At 45.7% G+C, this 16,801-nt stretch overlaps 1 protein-coding gene across 13 annotated transcripts in view; it reads left to right on the plus strand.

Moving 5' to 3' along the window:
- Window positions 1–13,466: 13,466 nt before the first annotated feature.
- The window catches only part of ADAM23 (ADAM metallopeptidase domain 23), a 194,049-nt gene continuing 190,714 nt past the window's right edge, over window positions 13,467–16,801 (plus strand). For 11 of the 13 annotated variants that reach the window (XR_509333.4, XR_006176707.2, XR_010591646.1 and 8 more), the window contains exons 1-2: window positions 13,661–14,116; window positions 15,268–15,494. Coding sequence is in view for 9 of the 13 variants with exons in the window: in XM_008172503.4 (XP_008170725.2) it covers window positions 13,945–14,116; window positions 15,268–15,494 (399 nt within the window). In the remaining 4 variants the exon portion in view is untranslated. Of the gene's footprint in view, window positions 14,117–15,267; window positions 15,495–16,801 lie in introns of all 13 variants that reach the window. The other 2 variants (XM_008172506.4, XM_008172505.4) reach the window with 2 other exon arrangements.

Below are 16,801 nucleotides of genomic sequence, written 5' to 3' on the forward strand. Positions count from 1 at the left end.
AGTAAAGTTGAAGTTCTGCATGGTCTCATTGGGGACCATTATCCCTTCCCTGGATCCTGGAGACTGATTCGCCGCCCTCGACATGAAGGACGCATACTTCCATATAGCAATCTACCCGCCTCACAGGCGCTTCCTGCGGTTTATGGTAAACAAGGTGCATTACAATTACAAACAATTTGCAGTCCTTCCCTTCGGCCTATCCTCGGCCCCAAGAGTGTTCACAAAATGTATGGCCGTCGTGGCGGCATACCTTCGTCGGCAAGGGATACAGGTGTTCCCGTATTTAGACGACTGGCTAGTACGCGGTCGCGCCAGAGAGCAAGTTCGAGTTCACGTCCGCATAATAGTACACACATTCCACGAGTTGGGCATCCTACTCAACGAAGAGAAATCCACTCTAGAGCCTACCCAGAGGATAGAATTTATTGGGGCAGTCCTAGACTCCAGACGTGCACAAGCTATTCTACCAGAAAATCGCTTTCATACCATCACAAGCCTCATTCGAGGACTCAGGGCCTTCCCAACTACCACGGTGAGGTCGTGCCTCACCCTGTTGGGTCACATGGCCTCTTGCACGTACGTAACCAGGCATGCCAGACTCCGGCTTCGCCCACTCCAGACCTAGGTGTCATCGGTATACCGCCCATATCGGGACAGCCTGAACATGGTGATCACGGTTCCGAATTCGGTCTTGACCTCCCTCACCTGGTGGCTAGACCACAGTGTGGTTTGCGAGGGGATGCCGTTTCACGCCCCACAACCCTCTCTGCACCTGGTCACAGACGCTTCATCTCTGGGTTGGGGTGCCCATCTCAACGAACACCATACCCAGGGCCTGTGGACTGCACCCCAGCTAGCCCTGCATATCAATGTTCGGGAACTGATGGCGGTGCGCCTGGCGTGCCAGGCATTTCTCAATCTCCTGCGTGGCCGCTGTGTGTTAGTTCTCATCGACAACACCACGGCCATGTTTTACATCAACAAGCAAGGAGGAGCACGTTCGTCGATTCTATGCCAAGAGGCCATTCGCCTGTGGGACTTCTGCATCGCCCACTCAATCCATCTCACGGCATCGTTCCTCCCTGGAGTCCAGAACACTTTAGCGGACCGACTCAGCAGGTCCTTTCAGACGCACGAGTGGTCTATTCGTCCGGACATCATCTATTCCGTTTTCCAGAGGTGGGGATTTCCCCAGGTAGACCTGTTTGCATCTCGAGCCAACAGGAAGTGCCACGCGTTCTGCTCCCTACAAGGGCGAGCTCCGGGCTCTCTATCGGACGCGTTTCTCCTGCCTTGGAAGGACCACCTGTTTTACGCCTTCCCTCCATTTCCACTGGTCCACAAGGTGCTGCTCAAACTACGCAGAGACCAGGCTCGAGTAATTCTAGTCGCCCCAGCGTGGCCGAGGCAACACTGGTACACCAGCTCTCGGCTCAGACACCGATCCCGCTTCCGTTGTGTCCAGACCTCATCTCTCAGGACCACGGCCGACTACGTCACCCCGACCTACAATCACTCCACCTCACGGCGTGGTTGCTCCATGGTTCACCCAGGCAGAGCAGCAATGCTCGCACTCTGTCCAGCAGATTCTGCTGAGCAGTAGGAAGCCTTCAACACGGACCACGTACTTGGCCAAGTGGAAGCGGTTCTCCTGTTGGTGCGAACAACGAGCCATGCCCCCGTTACAGGCACCTATTCCTCTCATATTAGAATATCTCCTCTCCCTAAAACAGCAGGGTTTGGCGATATCTTCAATTAGAGTTCACCTGGCCGCTATATCGGCTTTTCACCCAGGGGAACTCGCGTCCTCGGTATTCTCTAACCCGATGGTCGTTAGATTCCTCAAGGGCTTAGACCGGATGTACCCACAACAACGTCAGCCTGTTCCGACGTGGGATCTCAACCTGGTTCTCTCTAAGCTCACAGGGCCTCCATTCGAGCCACTAGCCACCTGTTCACTTCTGTACCTATCCTGAAGACAGCCTTCCTCGTAGCCATCACCTCAGCAAGGCGCGTTTCTGAAATCAGGGAGCTTACATCCGAGCCCCCTTACACGGTTTTCCATAAGGATAAAGTGCAGCTTCGTCCACATCCTGCCTTTCTTCCTAAGGTGGTCTCTCCGTTTCACATGAATCAGGATATATTTCTCCCAGTCTTCCATCCTAAACCACATGCTACTCGCCAAGACCAGCGTTTGCATTCCTTGGACGTACGCAGGGCCCTAGCTTTCTATATTGACCGCACAAAGCACTTTAGAAAGACGACGCAACTCTTCGTTGCAGTGGCCAACCGGATGAAAGGCTTACCGGTCTCCTCACAACGCCTATCCTCCTGGATTACGTCTTGCATCCGGACTTGCTATGACCTGGCAGGTGTCTCAACACCGCACCTCACTGCTCACTCCATGAGGGCCCAAGCTTCCTCGACTGCCTTCCTGGCTCAAGTTCCGATCCAGGACATTTGTAGAGCTGCAGTTTGGTCATCAGTCCACACATTTGCAGCTCACTACGCACTGGTACAGCAGTCCAGGGACGATGCGGCATTCAGATCAGCAGTTTTGCACACAGCAATGTCTCACTCCGACCCCTCCACCTAGGTAAGGCTTGGGAGTCACCTGATTGGAATCGATATGAGCAAGCACTCGAAGAAGAAAAGACGGTTACTCACCGTTGTAACTGTTGTTCTTCGAGATGTGTTGCTCATATCCATTCCAAACCCGCCCCCCTTCCCCACTGTCGGAGTAGCCGGCAAGAAGGAACTGAGGGGGCGCCGGGTCGGCTGGGGTATATATCCAGCGCCATGAAGGCGCCACTCTAGGGGGTTCCACAGCCGACCCGCCGGGTGTTGCTAGGGTAGAAAATTCTCCGACGATCGTGCACGCGGCGCGCGCACACCTGATTGGAATGGATATGAGCAACACATCTCGAAGAACAACAGTTACAACGGTGAGTAACCGTCTTTTATAAGAACTTGCATCTGAAGAAGTGAGGTTCTTACCCACGAAAGCTTATGCTCCCAATACTTCTGTTAGTCTCAAAGGTGCCACAGGACCCTCTGTTGCTTTTTACAGATTCAGACTAACACGGCTACCCCTCTGATACTTGAGTTATAAGAAAATAACTCCTGGGACAGGGAAAGAGTATTAAGGAAGATGAGAACAAAGGTGAGAAAATCCATATATTCCTGGAACTGCATGCAACACACAGACTCAGGCTAGGAGGAGGCAACTAGAAATAAAGAAGGAAGATCAAAAAGAAAAGCAAAAACATCTTTATTATTACCAAAGGAGCAAGTCATGCACCAAAATAAAATATGCCTATTTTGGGATGTTAAAGACTGTTGGGTGAAATATGTGCTGAGAACTTGAAAGCTAAATTCTCTCTGATATAAACTTAGCTTGAAGGTTTTCTGACTCCTGGAGTCATAGAACAAGTACAAAGAAACAGGTTAATTTTGTGCTACCCCTTTGAAGCTATATTTATCTTAGCAAATGTTCATCATATTGGTAGTTTATTCTGGGAATGCTGGACAGCAGTAGGAGGGGTTAGAAGCACTTAAACTGTAGGTTCCATATGGTTCCTTTTATGGCCAGATCCTCAGCTGCTGTCTTCAGTGAAGCTATGCTAATTTACAACCGATGAGATCTGGCTCTGTGTCTTCTTAATATATTAAATGTGTCCTATAGATTTATTGCAAAATATATTATCCTTTTCTTCCTTTTATACATACTGTTTTTATATCCTTTGTTGCCCCCTCTCCCGCCCCGAACAACCAATCTGTAAAGGGAATGAAATTATGATTTATAGAAGGGTGGAGATAGACATACCTCTTACTTTCAGTGTAGTCAAACACTGCGTGATTTGGATAAATCTGCTATTGTGTATGACACAGTCTACTGCATCATGAGCGTTATTTAAATGACAATCCATTCAAGGAATAGGTTTATGTGACCTTTTTTTTTTTTAATGAACTGTTTGCTCTCAGTTTGGCTTTTCTGAAAAATGAAATGCAATCCAGCTATCTGGTTGGAAAGAGGGAAATGGCACTTGTGACATTTTGGGGATCACCCAGACCAGTAAGATTCTGTCACCACCTGCCTTGTAATGCTGGGTGTCTTAATTCTATGATGCTATGGCTCAGAGCTCTGACACTAGTAGTCAGCCTACAAACATAAAGGTCTCAACTCCAACTTCCACCAGCCTAGTTACTCCTTTCAGGGTGACCTCAACAACCTCCTCTGATCCCAAGTTCCCCCAAATCCATCTCCCCAAGCTCTTAACTACCAGACACTTGGACTGTTCCCCTCTGGTTTGTCACCCCTTAAAAAAGGGAAAGGATTTGAAGTGAAAGCTATCCAGAAAATGAGGACCAGCATCAGAGTATGTCTACACAACAATTAAACAGTCCTGCAGCCCAAGTCAGCTAGCATGGGCCAGCTGCATGTTTTTAATTGCAGTGTAGACCTACCCTGTGATGCTGGCCCTCAGTTTCTGGATAGCCTTCACTTCAAACCCTCTTCCTTTTTTAACAATGTTTACAAGTCTCTTGCCCCCCTCCCCCTTAAACTGGTTACACTAGGGCAAACTCCCTCCTTCCTTAGTTTTCCAAGACTGGGCTTTTCTTTTCAGTTCTAATGTCTTTCTATTAATTTAATGGTCCACCATTGTCTTTCCCTAGGTTGTACAATGCTAGGTGCTTGCAGTTAGTTTTGTGTAAAATGGGAGATGACCCTCCCTGCCTGATTACTTCACTCCATGTTGTGAGGTGATGCTGCTGTTGTATGCTAGTTACAATTACAGTTTTATACATATATAGATATACATGCATACATCTGTAACCATAACCTGTATACATGTCTCCTAATGAGCAAGTTCAAAACATTACAAGCTTTCATAAAAGACCTTACTTGACATAGAGGGTCCTGTGGCACCTTTAAGACTAACAGATGTATTGGAGCATAAGCTTTCGTGGGTGAATGCATGCGTCTGATGAAGTGGGAATTCACTCACGAAAGCTTATGATCCAATACATCTGTTAGTCTTAAAGGTGCCACAGGACCCTCTGTTGCTTTTTACAGATCCAGACTAACACGGCTACCCCTCTGATACTTACTTGACATATATTTCTACACAATAACATTGCATGCAACCATTTGATTCAATTGCTTATTCTCTGGGGCTCAGACCCTGCTCTCTCCTTGGGGTGGTTGGCCCCTGATTATCACAGCAGTTTTCTTTTAGATTCAGCTTCCAAGCACTGCGGAGTCTGGCTGGGTCAACTACAAGGACAAAACAGGGGTCAGTTTAAAACTACCTACCCAATGTGACTGTTTGTCCTTTCAGCAGCACTGTGTGGTCCTCTTCTAACTCTCCATTTCATTTTAGAACAGAAAGTGAGAGATGAATTGAATGTGACCAGTGGGCCACAACTGTTGCTGGGGGCAGCTGGGCACCGAGGGAATAGAACAGGGGAAGAGAGCTGTGAAGAGTCCAGGAAATCTAAGAAAAAGTTGAACCCACCAAGTATACTGGCAGGTCCAATAGCAGTATGCTAAATGAAACATACCATATAGTATGATATACAGTAACTCCTCACTTAAAGTCATCCCGGGTAACGTTGTTTCGTTGCTGATCAATTAGGGAACATGCTCGTTTAAAGTTGTGCAATGCTCAATGTTGTTTGGCAGCCGCCTGCTTTGTCCACTGCTTGCAGGAAGAGCAGCCCATTGCAGCTAGCTGGTGGGGGCTTGGAACCAGGGTGGACCAGCAGCCTCCCTATCAGCTTCCCGCTCCCCTAAGTTCCCTGTGCGGCAGCCGCCCATCAGGCTATCAATTTCCGGCAGTTCAGCTGTCCCTCCCCCCACTGCCATGTGCTGCTCCTGCCCTCTGCCTTGGATCTGCTCCCGGGAGCCTCCTACTTGCTGTGGGGGGAGGGGGTTAATGTCAAGGTGTCCCCCTCCCCCCTGCTCTTGCCCCCCTTCTCCATACAGAGGGGGGGGGAACACACAACAGGACTCAGAATTGAGAGAGCTTGTTGGCTGCAGCTGCTGTCTCAACTTCCTGATCTAATTAAAAAGGCAATGTACTTAGAGTGGTGTCAACGTACTTAAATGGACAATGCACATCTCTCTCTCTCCCCCACACACAGGGTGTTTGTCTCTGTCTGCCATGCTGTCTCCCCTCCCTCCATTTGTGCTGCCTTGTAGAGTGTGAGGCTACATTAACAACGTGTTAACCCTTTAGGGCTCAGCCAAATGCTAGTTCATCATTTAGCAGTAAGGCATTCCCTGGGAAATAGCCCACCCTCTTCCACCCTCTAACTTCACCACCTCAACCAAGCTTCACAATCATCATTGCTGTGTACAGTATTAAATTGTTTGTTTAAAACTTATACTGTGTGTGTGTGTGTAAGTTTTTTGTCTGGTGAAAAAAATGTCCCTGTAACCTAACCCCCTCATTTACATTAATTCTTATGGGGAAATTGGATTCGCTTAACATCGTTTCGCTTAAAGTCGCATTTTTCAGGAACATAACTAAAACGTTAAGCAAAGAATTACTGTACCATAGTTAGGAAGTTAAGTACTAGAACAAATTACCTAGGGAGGTTGTGGAATCTCCATCATTGGAGGTTTTAAAGAACAGGTTATATAAACACCTGTCCGAGATGATTTAGATAATACTTAGTCCCAGGGCCGGCTCTGGCTTTTTTGCCACCCCAGGCAAAAAAGCCTCCCACCGCCCCCCCCCCCCACTGGTGGGGAGCGTGGCAGGGGAGGGCGCCGAGCCCAGCTGCGGGTCCCGCTCTCCCTGACCGGCCAGAGTGCCGGGAGGAGGGCAGCGAGCCCGGCTGCGGGCCCACTCTCCCCGGCCGGCCGGAGCGCTGGGAGGAGACCCCGGCTGCTGCCCCGCTCTCCCCGGCCGGCCGGAGTGCCGGGAGGAGAGCCCGGCCAGGGCCCCGCTCTCCTCGACCGGCCAGAGCGCCGGGGGGAGGGCGGCGAGCCCGGTCACGGCCCCGCTCTCGGGCCGGAGCACCGCCCCCCTCCAGGTGCCGCCCCAAGCACATGCTTGGTAGGCTGGTGCCTGGAGCCGGCCCTGCTTAGTCCTGTCTCAGTGCAGAGGATTGGTCTAGATGACCTATCAAGGTCCCTTCCAGTCCTCTAGAATTTCTATGACATCAGACCTTCCAAGAACACTGTTATGCCCTATGGACTACAGATACTAAGGCAGAATCTGAATATTTCCTTTATACACTCGGCCTTTTTGGTGTAGAAAGGATTCTCGGGCAGGCTGGGGAGGTGTCAGAGCAGATGGCGCAAAGGACAGAGCACAAGTTACTCCAGAAATCCAGGCCCTCAGATTACTTGTTGGGGAGCTATTACCCACCAGTGCAAGTTAGAACAGCTCTGAGGCTGCTCTATCTTGCACTAGAACCAGCTCAGAATCTGGCAGTCTCCAAGGTTGGAAGATAGAAAAGTGGTGGGAAAAACTCCCATCATTCTCAGTTGCACCACGTGTTGCTCTGGTGCATCTTGGGGCCTTGCGCAATAATTATAAATTATCTCCACTCTACATGGTCAAATACCTTCTACATAAAGAATAAACGCCCAGCATCAGGGATCTAGCATATGCCAAAAACCGAATAAGTTACAAATATGATATTGTCAATAGTATGTCATCTCAATAGAAACTTGATCTGATCTAAATACATTAATTCAGTTCCCAAAAACTTACTTAAGGTTGACCAGTAGTGCCATGTCTGCTTCCAGAAAGTTGAATGCACCTATATTTAAACCTCTGAAAAACTGCAAGTACAGTGAAGGTACTCACTAGTCCTTCCCTGCAACATTAATTCTGCTCCCTGGAGCTGGCAAGAGAGCTGGGCACCTCACAGGAAGCACAAGAAGTCTTCTTTAGGTCACCTCATTGTCACCAGCTCTGCCCTCTTCCTGGCCCCTCCCTATTCCCTGTAGGGACCATAAGGAGGGGAAGGAAGGTGATAATCCATGTGCATCCGAAGAAGTGGGCTGTAGTCCACAAAAGCTTATGCTCTAATAAATTTGTTAGTCTCTAAGGTGCCACAAGTACTCCTGTTCTTTTTGCGGATACAGACTAACACGGCTGCTGCTCTGAATCCATGTGCTGTGAGGAACACATCTACCATTTGGAGGCAGCAAGGGGGAATGGAGGGAAGCCCTAAACTCCACACTCCACTTCTGCACTAATGAAAGAGGGAACAGGCTTTGCTCAACCCTCTGCAGCACAGAGGGATTTCAGAGGTGTGAAGTGGCTTGTTCATTTTAATGAAATGTTCTCAGACGACGACTCAGAACATCCCTGGAGATGAATACATTCTGACACAATAGCTCTGAGAGGGTGAACTGACTCATTCATCTCAATGGGCGTTCTCTTCCTCCCTTTCTTTAAATCCATCCCAGCTCCTGTGGTGGAATACCAATTTTAAGACAATCTTGCTATGCACATGGTTTTTAGAGCAACTTGAATACAGATGCTCCCCGGGTTACACAAACCCGACTTACGGAAAAAGTTCTGTAAGTTCCATAAGCTTTTTGTTTTTGTTTTTTTGCGTAATTGTTGGGTATACGTTCCCAACTTATGCAAAATGTGACTTCCGCAAGGCGTTCTGGAACGGAACGCTTGCGTAAGTCGGGGAGCGTCTGTACTAAAATCAGCTTCTTATTCAGGGGGCCATATCTGAGGAATTCATTGTCCAAGTTACTCCAAATTGGCAGCAAGAAGTGTACCCCACTACTGTTGTGGCATATACTACCGAAGATATTCTCACTATGTATGCAGATGTTAGAGCGATTTGAAAGTTTTTAAAAATCATAATGTGGGGGTGGCTGTATATCAGGAATCCCTTCACCAAATGCCCCAAAATTTGTATTACAAACACTATCCCATCCCCTGTCATGACATGCCAGTTTTCAAGACAATCTCTTTTGTGGATGTGGATTTTAGATAATTTTTTAAGTTAAAAGAAGCTTATAACATGGGGGCGGAGGAGTTGTATATCAGTAAGTCCTTAACCAAATAATCTCAGATGTTCACTGCAGACTCTACTCTAGCCCCTTTTGTGGCATACCAATTTTCAAAATATGCATGTAGTTGTCTGAGCACTTTGATTATTCACATCAGTTCCTTTATTGGAGGACTGTATCTGTGGAAGCCCTTGAGCAAATTATCCCAATTTTCACCACTAACACCAGGACCCTAATGTGACACAGCAATATTATGGTGAGGTGGTAGTGCCACCACAGTTAAGCTTGCATCAGGATTTCCATTTTAAAAGGAGTGAAAAAGGTGTACGGAACTTCTGTCTTTTCAGCTGTTGTATCATTTTTAATTGTTTTTTTGTAGTTCACTTTTTCATTGTTTTATAACAGCTTGTGTGGGAGAGAGGGAGAATATCATTTGAGGTTTGCTATGACTGTTCTAAAAAGGGCTGTATGACTAAAAGTTTCTAATAATAATAACAATAATACTTAGCTTGTATATAGATCTCAATGCGCTTTACAGAGGATGAGGAAGTAAAATTGATTTGGATTCGTGATGTGAAAAGTCATGACAGAAAGACACTATGTAAAAATAGCTAAACTTGTATACATTTTAATTTTGTAAATGATTTATTTTCTTTCTGTCTGGGAAATAAATCCTTCAGGGTTTCATCATTTTAAGCTCCATTGAATGATGGGCAGAGCTGAGGGTTTTTGGGGGGGCCAGGAGAGGGGGTGTTGGTATGCTGCAAGATGTTAATGGCTGCCATCAAGTGGGTCTTTGCTTTATAGACCATATCAGACCTGGTTAAAACTGATGGTTGTGCTAAACACCGTTTTTCAGACTAAATGGAAACAGCAATTAAGTCCCTTTTCCATAGTTGTGGCTGGAAACAATAGAAGCCACTGATCAGAAGCCAAACTGTGTGGTTTGAGGGATTCCATCATTGTACATGCAGGGGCTAGCAGATTGTTTTTAGCTGTGTGTGTGTGTGTGTGTGTGTGAGATATCATGTATTTAGCTGTGACACTCTGAGTAAGTTTTCCAGACCTGAAGAAGAGCCTGTAAGCTCAAAAGCTGGTCCTCTCTCACCAACAGAAGTTGGTCTAATAAAAGGTATTACCTCACCCACCTTGTCTCTGAGTGTGGAAGAGGCAGAAAGCCAAAAGAGCAAGCAGGGAGTGAGAGAGGCAGTTATTGAGTGTGGCCTTGAGAAAGAGCAGTGTGACAGCTCTTTGGGGGAATGGAACTTGCATGAGGCTTGGGAACAGTGAACAAAGCTGCCTGCTGTTGGTTGTTCCTGCTGTGTTCAGGGAAACAGGACTTTGTGTATATTCTTTGTAAATAAACAGGATTGCACCAAAAAGTATACCTGACTTGTATTATTAATGTCTCCTCTTAAGAGAAACAAGGCCACAACTTTTGGCCAACTGGTTCAGCCAAAGGGGCAACAGCAGTCACTTGATTTTTGAGTGTCTGATGAATCCTTCAGACCCCTTTTTCCAAGGAACTACAGTACTTTGTGGGGTGAACTTGGATTGGTGTGAACTCTTGGTTTATGTAGATTGGATGAATTATTGTAAAAAGTTGAAATTGGTTTTCAATGTTTATTTTTCATGATAAACATAAGTTACTGTTTTGACTGGTGACAATATCGTGGAACTACTTTACTCCACCTTATGCCATTTCTTAAAATAGGGCTATCATGGATGCATTTCCTGATGCTCAGAGGAAACAGAATCATTCATAAATACCACACAGGCAATCTAGAAATTTCAGCCCACACACAAGAAACCATTTCTCAATAAACCATTCTGTCCCAATAATTACCTTAAAATATAAAGCATAGAGCAAACTCTCTGCTATTTGCCACAGCTTCTAAGGACTACCACAAAACAAAACAAAAAAGAAAACATTTCTTCAAAAACTGAAAACTTACTTGCACGTTTAGAAAAAGAACTTGTAAGAATTATAACCATACCAATAATAGTTGTTATATAATGTTTTCACAAAATAGCTCTCAAAGTGCTTTACAAAGGAAGGCAAGTGTCATTAGCCCCTTTATACAGATGGGGAAACTGAGGCAGAGAGGTAAAGTTACTTGCTCAAGGTCACATAGCAGTCAGTGGCAGAACCAGGACTAGAGCCTAGATCTCCTGATCTCAGTCCAGTGCATTATCCACTGAACAAAAGTGCCTCCCTTAAATTTTTGAAGCTATTATATTTTGGAGAAAAACCACTGTCCCATACTGATTTCACCACTAGAATAAACTATTTTGGTTAGCTGAATTAAAAAAAAATATTCCCAATTCATCAGTCCTGCCTGACAAGCTTCATTTTTTCCTCCTAATGCAACTAAAATTTTCATTAGTATCAGGATTAATCTATATCTTCTCTGTTGATCTCAACTTTGGGAATATGATCTGTCTTTTTAAAAACAAACCAAACAAACAACCTTTACCCATTTCTGATTGATCAGGTGAAAGTTGTGAAATATAAAGGGATTTATAAAAAATTCTTAAAGCATGCTTTTTTAAAAAAGTAAATATACCATGTTAGGTTCCCCTCCAAAGATATTTTGTCACCCCTCTCTGAGTGTCATGTTATGTCCATTAATTTCAGTGTACTGTATAAAGATGAACACTTGACTATTGATCAAATTATGTTCCATCTTCAATGATTTAATTTAACTAATCATTGGCCACATTTTATATATATATAGAATGTGTATATATATATATATATGTGTGTGTATATATATATACACACACACAGGCTATTTGCTATACTTTGGGTCTAGTCCTGCAGTCCTTTCTCAACCATGATGCCCATTGACGTTCATGAGTATTTTGCCTGGGTAAGGACTGCAGTACCGGGACCTTTATCTGTATTCCAGGACACTGGACGCTTTTCATTCCTAACCAGTTGCTGCATATGTGGCTTTCTTGTCTTCAGTCTTTTCTTGTCTTCAGACAGTATATAATTTTCAAAAAAAGATTAATATATTTCTGCCATGTTCATCCACTGCCAGCTGAAGATATTTTATGCTCTTCTTCTTCTTCCATCCTTCCAGTGTCTGAGTATTTTTAAGGGAAATATTAAACATTCTGGTTCTCCCACTGACTAGCTAGGTAGTCTTATGCAAATTACTTAACTGTCCTGTGCCTCGGTTTCCCGTTCTATAAAATGGAGATGATGATGCTTACTCACCTTTGGAAAGTGCTTTCAGATCCTTGGAGAAAAAAATGTTATTATATTTATTATTCTTCATTAAATTATCCAACCTTTTTAAAGTACATTGTGCAAAGCTCTGCAGTCATTGCTCAGACAGTACTTCCATAGATGTATCTTTCTTTGGCTCTGAACTTTCAAGTTGTGCTGCATGTACCTTTGCAATGGCCCAGAGATCCATTGAAGTCAATTAGCTGGGTACATGGGTGCAGTAAACAACTTGATTTGAGGCCTTTTCTGGTATATTTTTTGTGACTGAAGACTAGAGCTGGTCTGAGATGCCAATTCACAGAAGTGATATGTTTTGCTACTTCTAGTCAATATCCACAGCTCTGCATCAGGACTTAGGGAGCCCAGGGAGCCTGGAAGCCCTCTAGGCTCCCTGGTCCCAGGGTAAGCCCCATGGTGGCCATACCCTGAAACTGCAGATCCTGGGAACCCCAGCAGTGGCTCAGTGAAACTGATAGTCTTGTCTGGTCACCACTGCTTATCACAGACAAGAATGTCAATTTCATATTTTGTTTTTGGAAACGCCATGATCCAGTGTTTCTGCAGATAAAATGTTCAATTCGCCAAGAATTTTTAGCAAATTTGGTTTCATTGCAACGAGGAAAGAACCCAGGTCATGCAAATCTGAAAGTCTGAAACACGAGTTGGCTTGGCTCATGGATTCCCAGGGCAGAAGGGACCATTGTGCTCCTCCAGCCTGACCACCTACATAGCATAGGCCAGACAACTTCTCCCTAATAATTCCTAAGTGGTTAGAAGGAACATTTCTGTTTACACCGCAGGATAAGATGGCCCATCGCATTTCATTTAATAAGTAGGAGTTGGAGTCCAATTTGATTCTTAGTCCAGCGTTCAGCCTTTCGCAAAGCAACCAGTAAATCCCTGCTGGGAGCCACTGGCAAGAGGCAGGCGGGCAGAGCTCTGCGGAGCCGAGGCAGAGATGCCCGTTCCTGGGAGAGTGGGGGAGGGGCCTGCCCGTCCGTGCAGCAGGGACCGGGGTCGGGCGGATTTGAGGGGCAGGGGCTCGGCGCCCTCTGCGGCCGGGTTGCTGCATCACTCCGCCGCTGCTGCTGCAGTTGCACGGAAGAAGCACGCGCCCCGCCCGCCTCGTCAGCCAGCACCAGGGACCACTGTCTCTCTCTCGTGCGCGCGCTCTTTCCCATCTCTGCGCCTGAGACCCTCTCGCCTCTTCCCGGTGCGCGCGCGCGCAGCGACAGTTGCAAGCCTGTGGGGAGGGGAGCGGGGCTGGGGCTCGCGCCGCAACACCGCCAGGCGAACGAGTAATTGGGCGGGAGGAGGGGGGGGAGGCGCGGGCGCGCGCCGGCGATGGGGAAGAGCGGGGAGGAGCAGGCGCCGTGCGCGCGCTAGCGATGGATGGATGGGTGGGTGGGTGGGTAGAGGAGGACGGAGTCGCGCGCGCTCAGTCAGCAGCAGCAGCCCTTAGCAGCCAAGCGGCGAGCAGGGAGCCAGACGCGCTGGTGCCGCGGTGGAAGCTGCAGCTGGGACCTGTGGGGAGGGGGTGTCGCGCCCCCTCCGGACAGCGCCAGAGACACTCCCCCCCGGGGCAGTATGAGGGCGGCGGTGCGGCTGTGGCTGTGATCCCCGCCGCAGAGGGGCAGCCCCGTCCCCGGCTCCTTCGCTGCGGCCGCCCCCAGCCCCCGTTAGAGCGGTGCCCCGGGAGCTATGAGCCATGAAGCCTCCTGGCAGCAGCGCCCTGCGGCAGCCCCTCTCCGGCCGCAGCCTCCCCGAAGCCGCCTCCTGCCTGAGGCTCCGGCCGCCCAGCCGCCTCCAACTGCTGCTGGGGCTGCTGCTCCTCTCCGGCCCCGCCTGGCCCCAGCCCTGGGGGGCTGCTGCAGCCACCGGTGGGTAGAGAGCGGCCCTTGGCGCTGGCAGCGCGCCGCCCCCGGCACAGGGGACACGGGGGTGATTTTGTGTGTGTGTGTGTGTAAGAGTTCTGGGTGTGAGAGATCTGTCCATCTGTGTGTGTGTGTGTGAGAGAGACAGGTGTGTGGGTGTGCAAGAGAGATCTGTCCAGCCATCCATTTCACCCACCCCAAGAATCTTCCATGCCAGTCTGTTTTCTGCATTTAATAGTAATTGTCATATCTCCGCATATGACATTGTCATATCGCCAAATATGGGGCGTGTATCTATATTTGTGCATTTTAAAAATACCAAGCAGTAATGGGTTAAACCCCTCTTTAAATCCTGTATTCAGTTCGGGGGGAGGATATGTATAAAATGCTTTGATGAAGCAGAAACAAATAATGTTTGGGAGGGTATTTTGTGATGTTTGTGGGAAGAACATATCTGAAAATACAATATGTTTTTGAAGGTTTGATTTCCTTTGAGCTGCATTTAAATGGAATGCTGGATGCAATTGTTTTCAATATGCCATTATTATTATTACTGCTATTATATTGCTTGCCAGATTGATTGATACCAGATACCTTGAAAATGAACAGAAGGGAAATGGGGGTTTGAGCAGGAAAACCCTGGAATGCTGCCTGCTAGAAGTGCTCTTGGCATTCTCAAAGTTACAAGAATAGGGAAAATTGGCCATTATGTAAAGGGAATTGATTAACATTCAGTGCACATAAACTCGGGACTCAAGTTGTCTTAGGAATGTGGGGAGTGTTCCCAGCAGTTTCACAGATGTATGCATGGTTCACTACAGCACAGTGTGCCTGTGTGCAGCCAGCGCAGAGAAGTGTAAGGGAGGGCTGCATGTCCATTAAGAGATTTCCCCCTCCCTTCCCCCAAGATGAAAGGCTTTAAAATACTCAACATCCGAGATTGCATGTGAAAATATACATGAATTTAAATAATACATAATAGCAGAAAAACGTTTAAAGTGTAAAAATGAATCAAAATACTGCATTAATGAGCAGTCTGTTATTTCTGTTTAAGCGAATAATACACTGGAATACAGCAAAACATATCTCTAGCTTCATTTTATGGAAAGAGACACATTCTGCACTTTAGTTTATGGCAGGCTATTTTTCTTCCTCAGCTCTGCATTGGAATGAAACTGCAGGAGTAATAGCAGGAGCACTGGCAGATAAAGAGAATACATTTCTACAGAGTAACAGCAGTAGCAGTAAGAATAACAACCAGAGCAATGAAATCCAGAAAGAAATCACACTGCCTTCAAGACTGGTCTATTATATCAACAGAGACTCTGAAAGCCCTTACCATATCCTGGACACTAGAGCAAGACACCAGCAGAAACACAACAAGGTAGGGACAAAAGAGACAATGTATAGTAGTTTAAAAGTAATAGCATCTGTTGTGGAACTGTATTACTTTCGAATATTTATTTAGCAGGACACCAAGACTTCAGAGGTCATTGCACCACTTTTAGAAGTGAAAGAAAAAACCCACAATTAATCTAGAATATGTTTCCACTTTTAAAAAAAAAATATTGTGGAAATTTAAAGATAGGCCTGAATTGAAATTCTAGATTAATATCACTAATCCTGGTATTCTAGGGAAGTTGTGGCATTGGATCACAATTCAACAATTTTTTGGCCTATAATTCCCATATAGATCACATTGGTTTGACTTAATCTGAATTGTGATACTGTAAGCAGCAAAATGCTCTTTAAAAGTGTGCTAGACTACTCAAGTGTTTGTGGCCTTTGCCTTGTTTTTAAACATGAGACCATTTAACTCAAAGTGTTGCTAAATGAACTAAATTCTGGTTTCCTGCTAATGCATGCACAGTAACAATATTAAAAGTTGCCAGTTTTCAAAATCTTTAGTCAGAAACGGAACACTTTTATAATTAAAAACTGAAAAAAAATGTTACTTTAATATTTACCTTGGGCTGATACAGATTTATAAACCTGAGCTGGTCAGTAGAAATGTGCCTGAATTGATGTGTGATTTAGGAATATGGAATTGGTTTTGTGTAATGATCAGGTCTAGAAGTAAATATACCTCAAAATATCTCTTTCAAACCATTTTATATTACTTGAAAAATGCTTTTCCATTGAAAAAGGATTAAGGAATTTTACTCCTGCCCATGGATTCTGCATTAAAAAGATAACATTTTGGAAGGTGAAGAGGATTTGTGCAAGAAGAGATCAATGTCTTGGTTCTTATCATGAAAAGTTGGATCTGTGTATAGAATACTGCTATGAGACTCTGATGCATTGGTGTTCCTATTGAATTAGATTAGATTTCTACTAAGATCAAACAAATTCACTATGCTTGATGTTATTTAAATAAATGACTATAAATGTGTTAATATTTTGACATGCATTGTATAACATTTTATAGCTTGTGGTAATTTTGAGCTAATTATAAATAATATCATTTGGGCCTCCTCATTTAAAATTATTCGGAGTCTCTAATTACGGTTTAATGAGGAGGGAGGTGCTTACTAGGTAATTCAGCACAGAAATACAAGATCCTGGCAGGTGCTGATGGATACTCATACGATTTCTAGGAATATTCTAGGGTACTATAGAAAAGTGAGTCCATTGCTGGAATTCTGTTTAGTTAGCCTCATTTTCCTACTATGCTACTTGCAGAAATGACAT

This window comes from Chrysemys picta, chromosome 11 (assembly GCF_011386835.1).
Source record: "Chrysemys picta bellii isolate R12L10 chromosome 11, ASM1138683v2, whole genome shotgun sequence".
NCBI lineage: Eukaryota > Metazoa > Chordata > Testudines > Emydidae > Chrysemys > Chrysemys picta.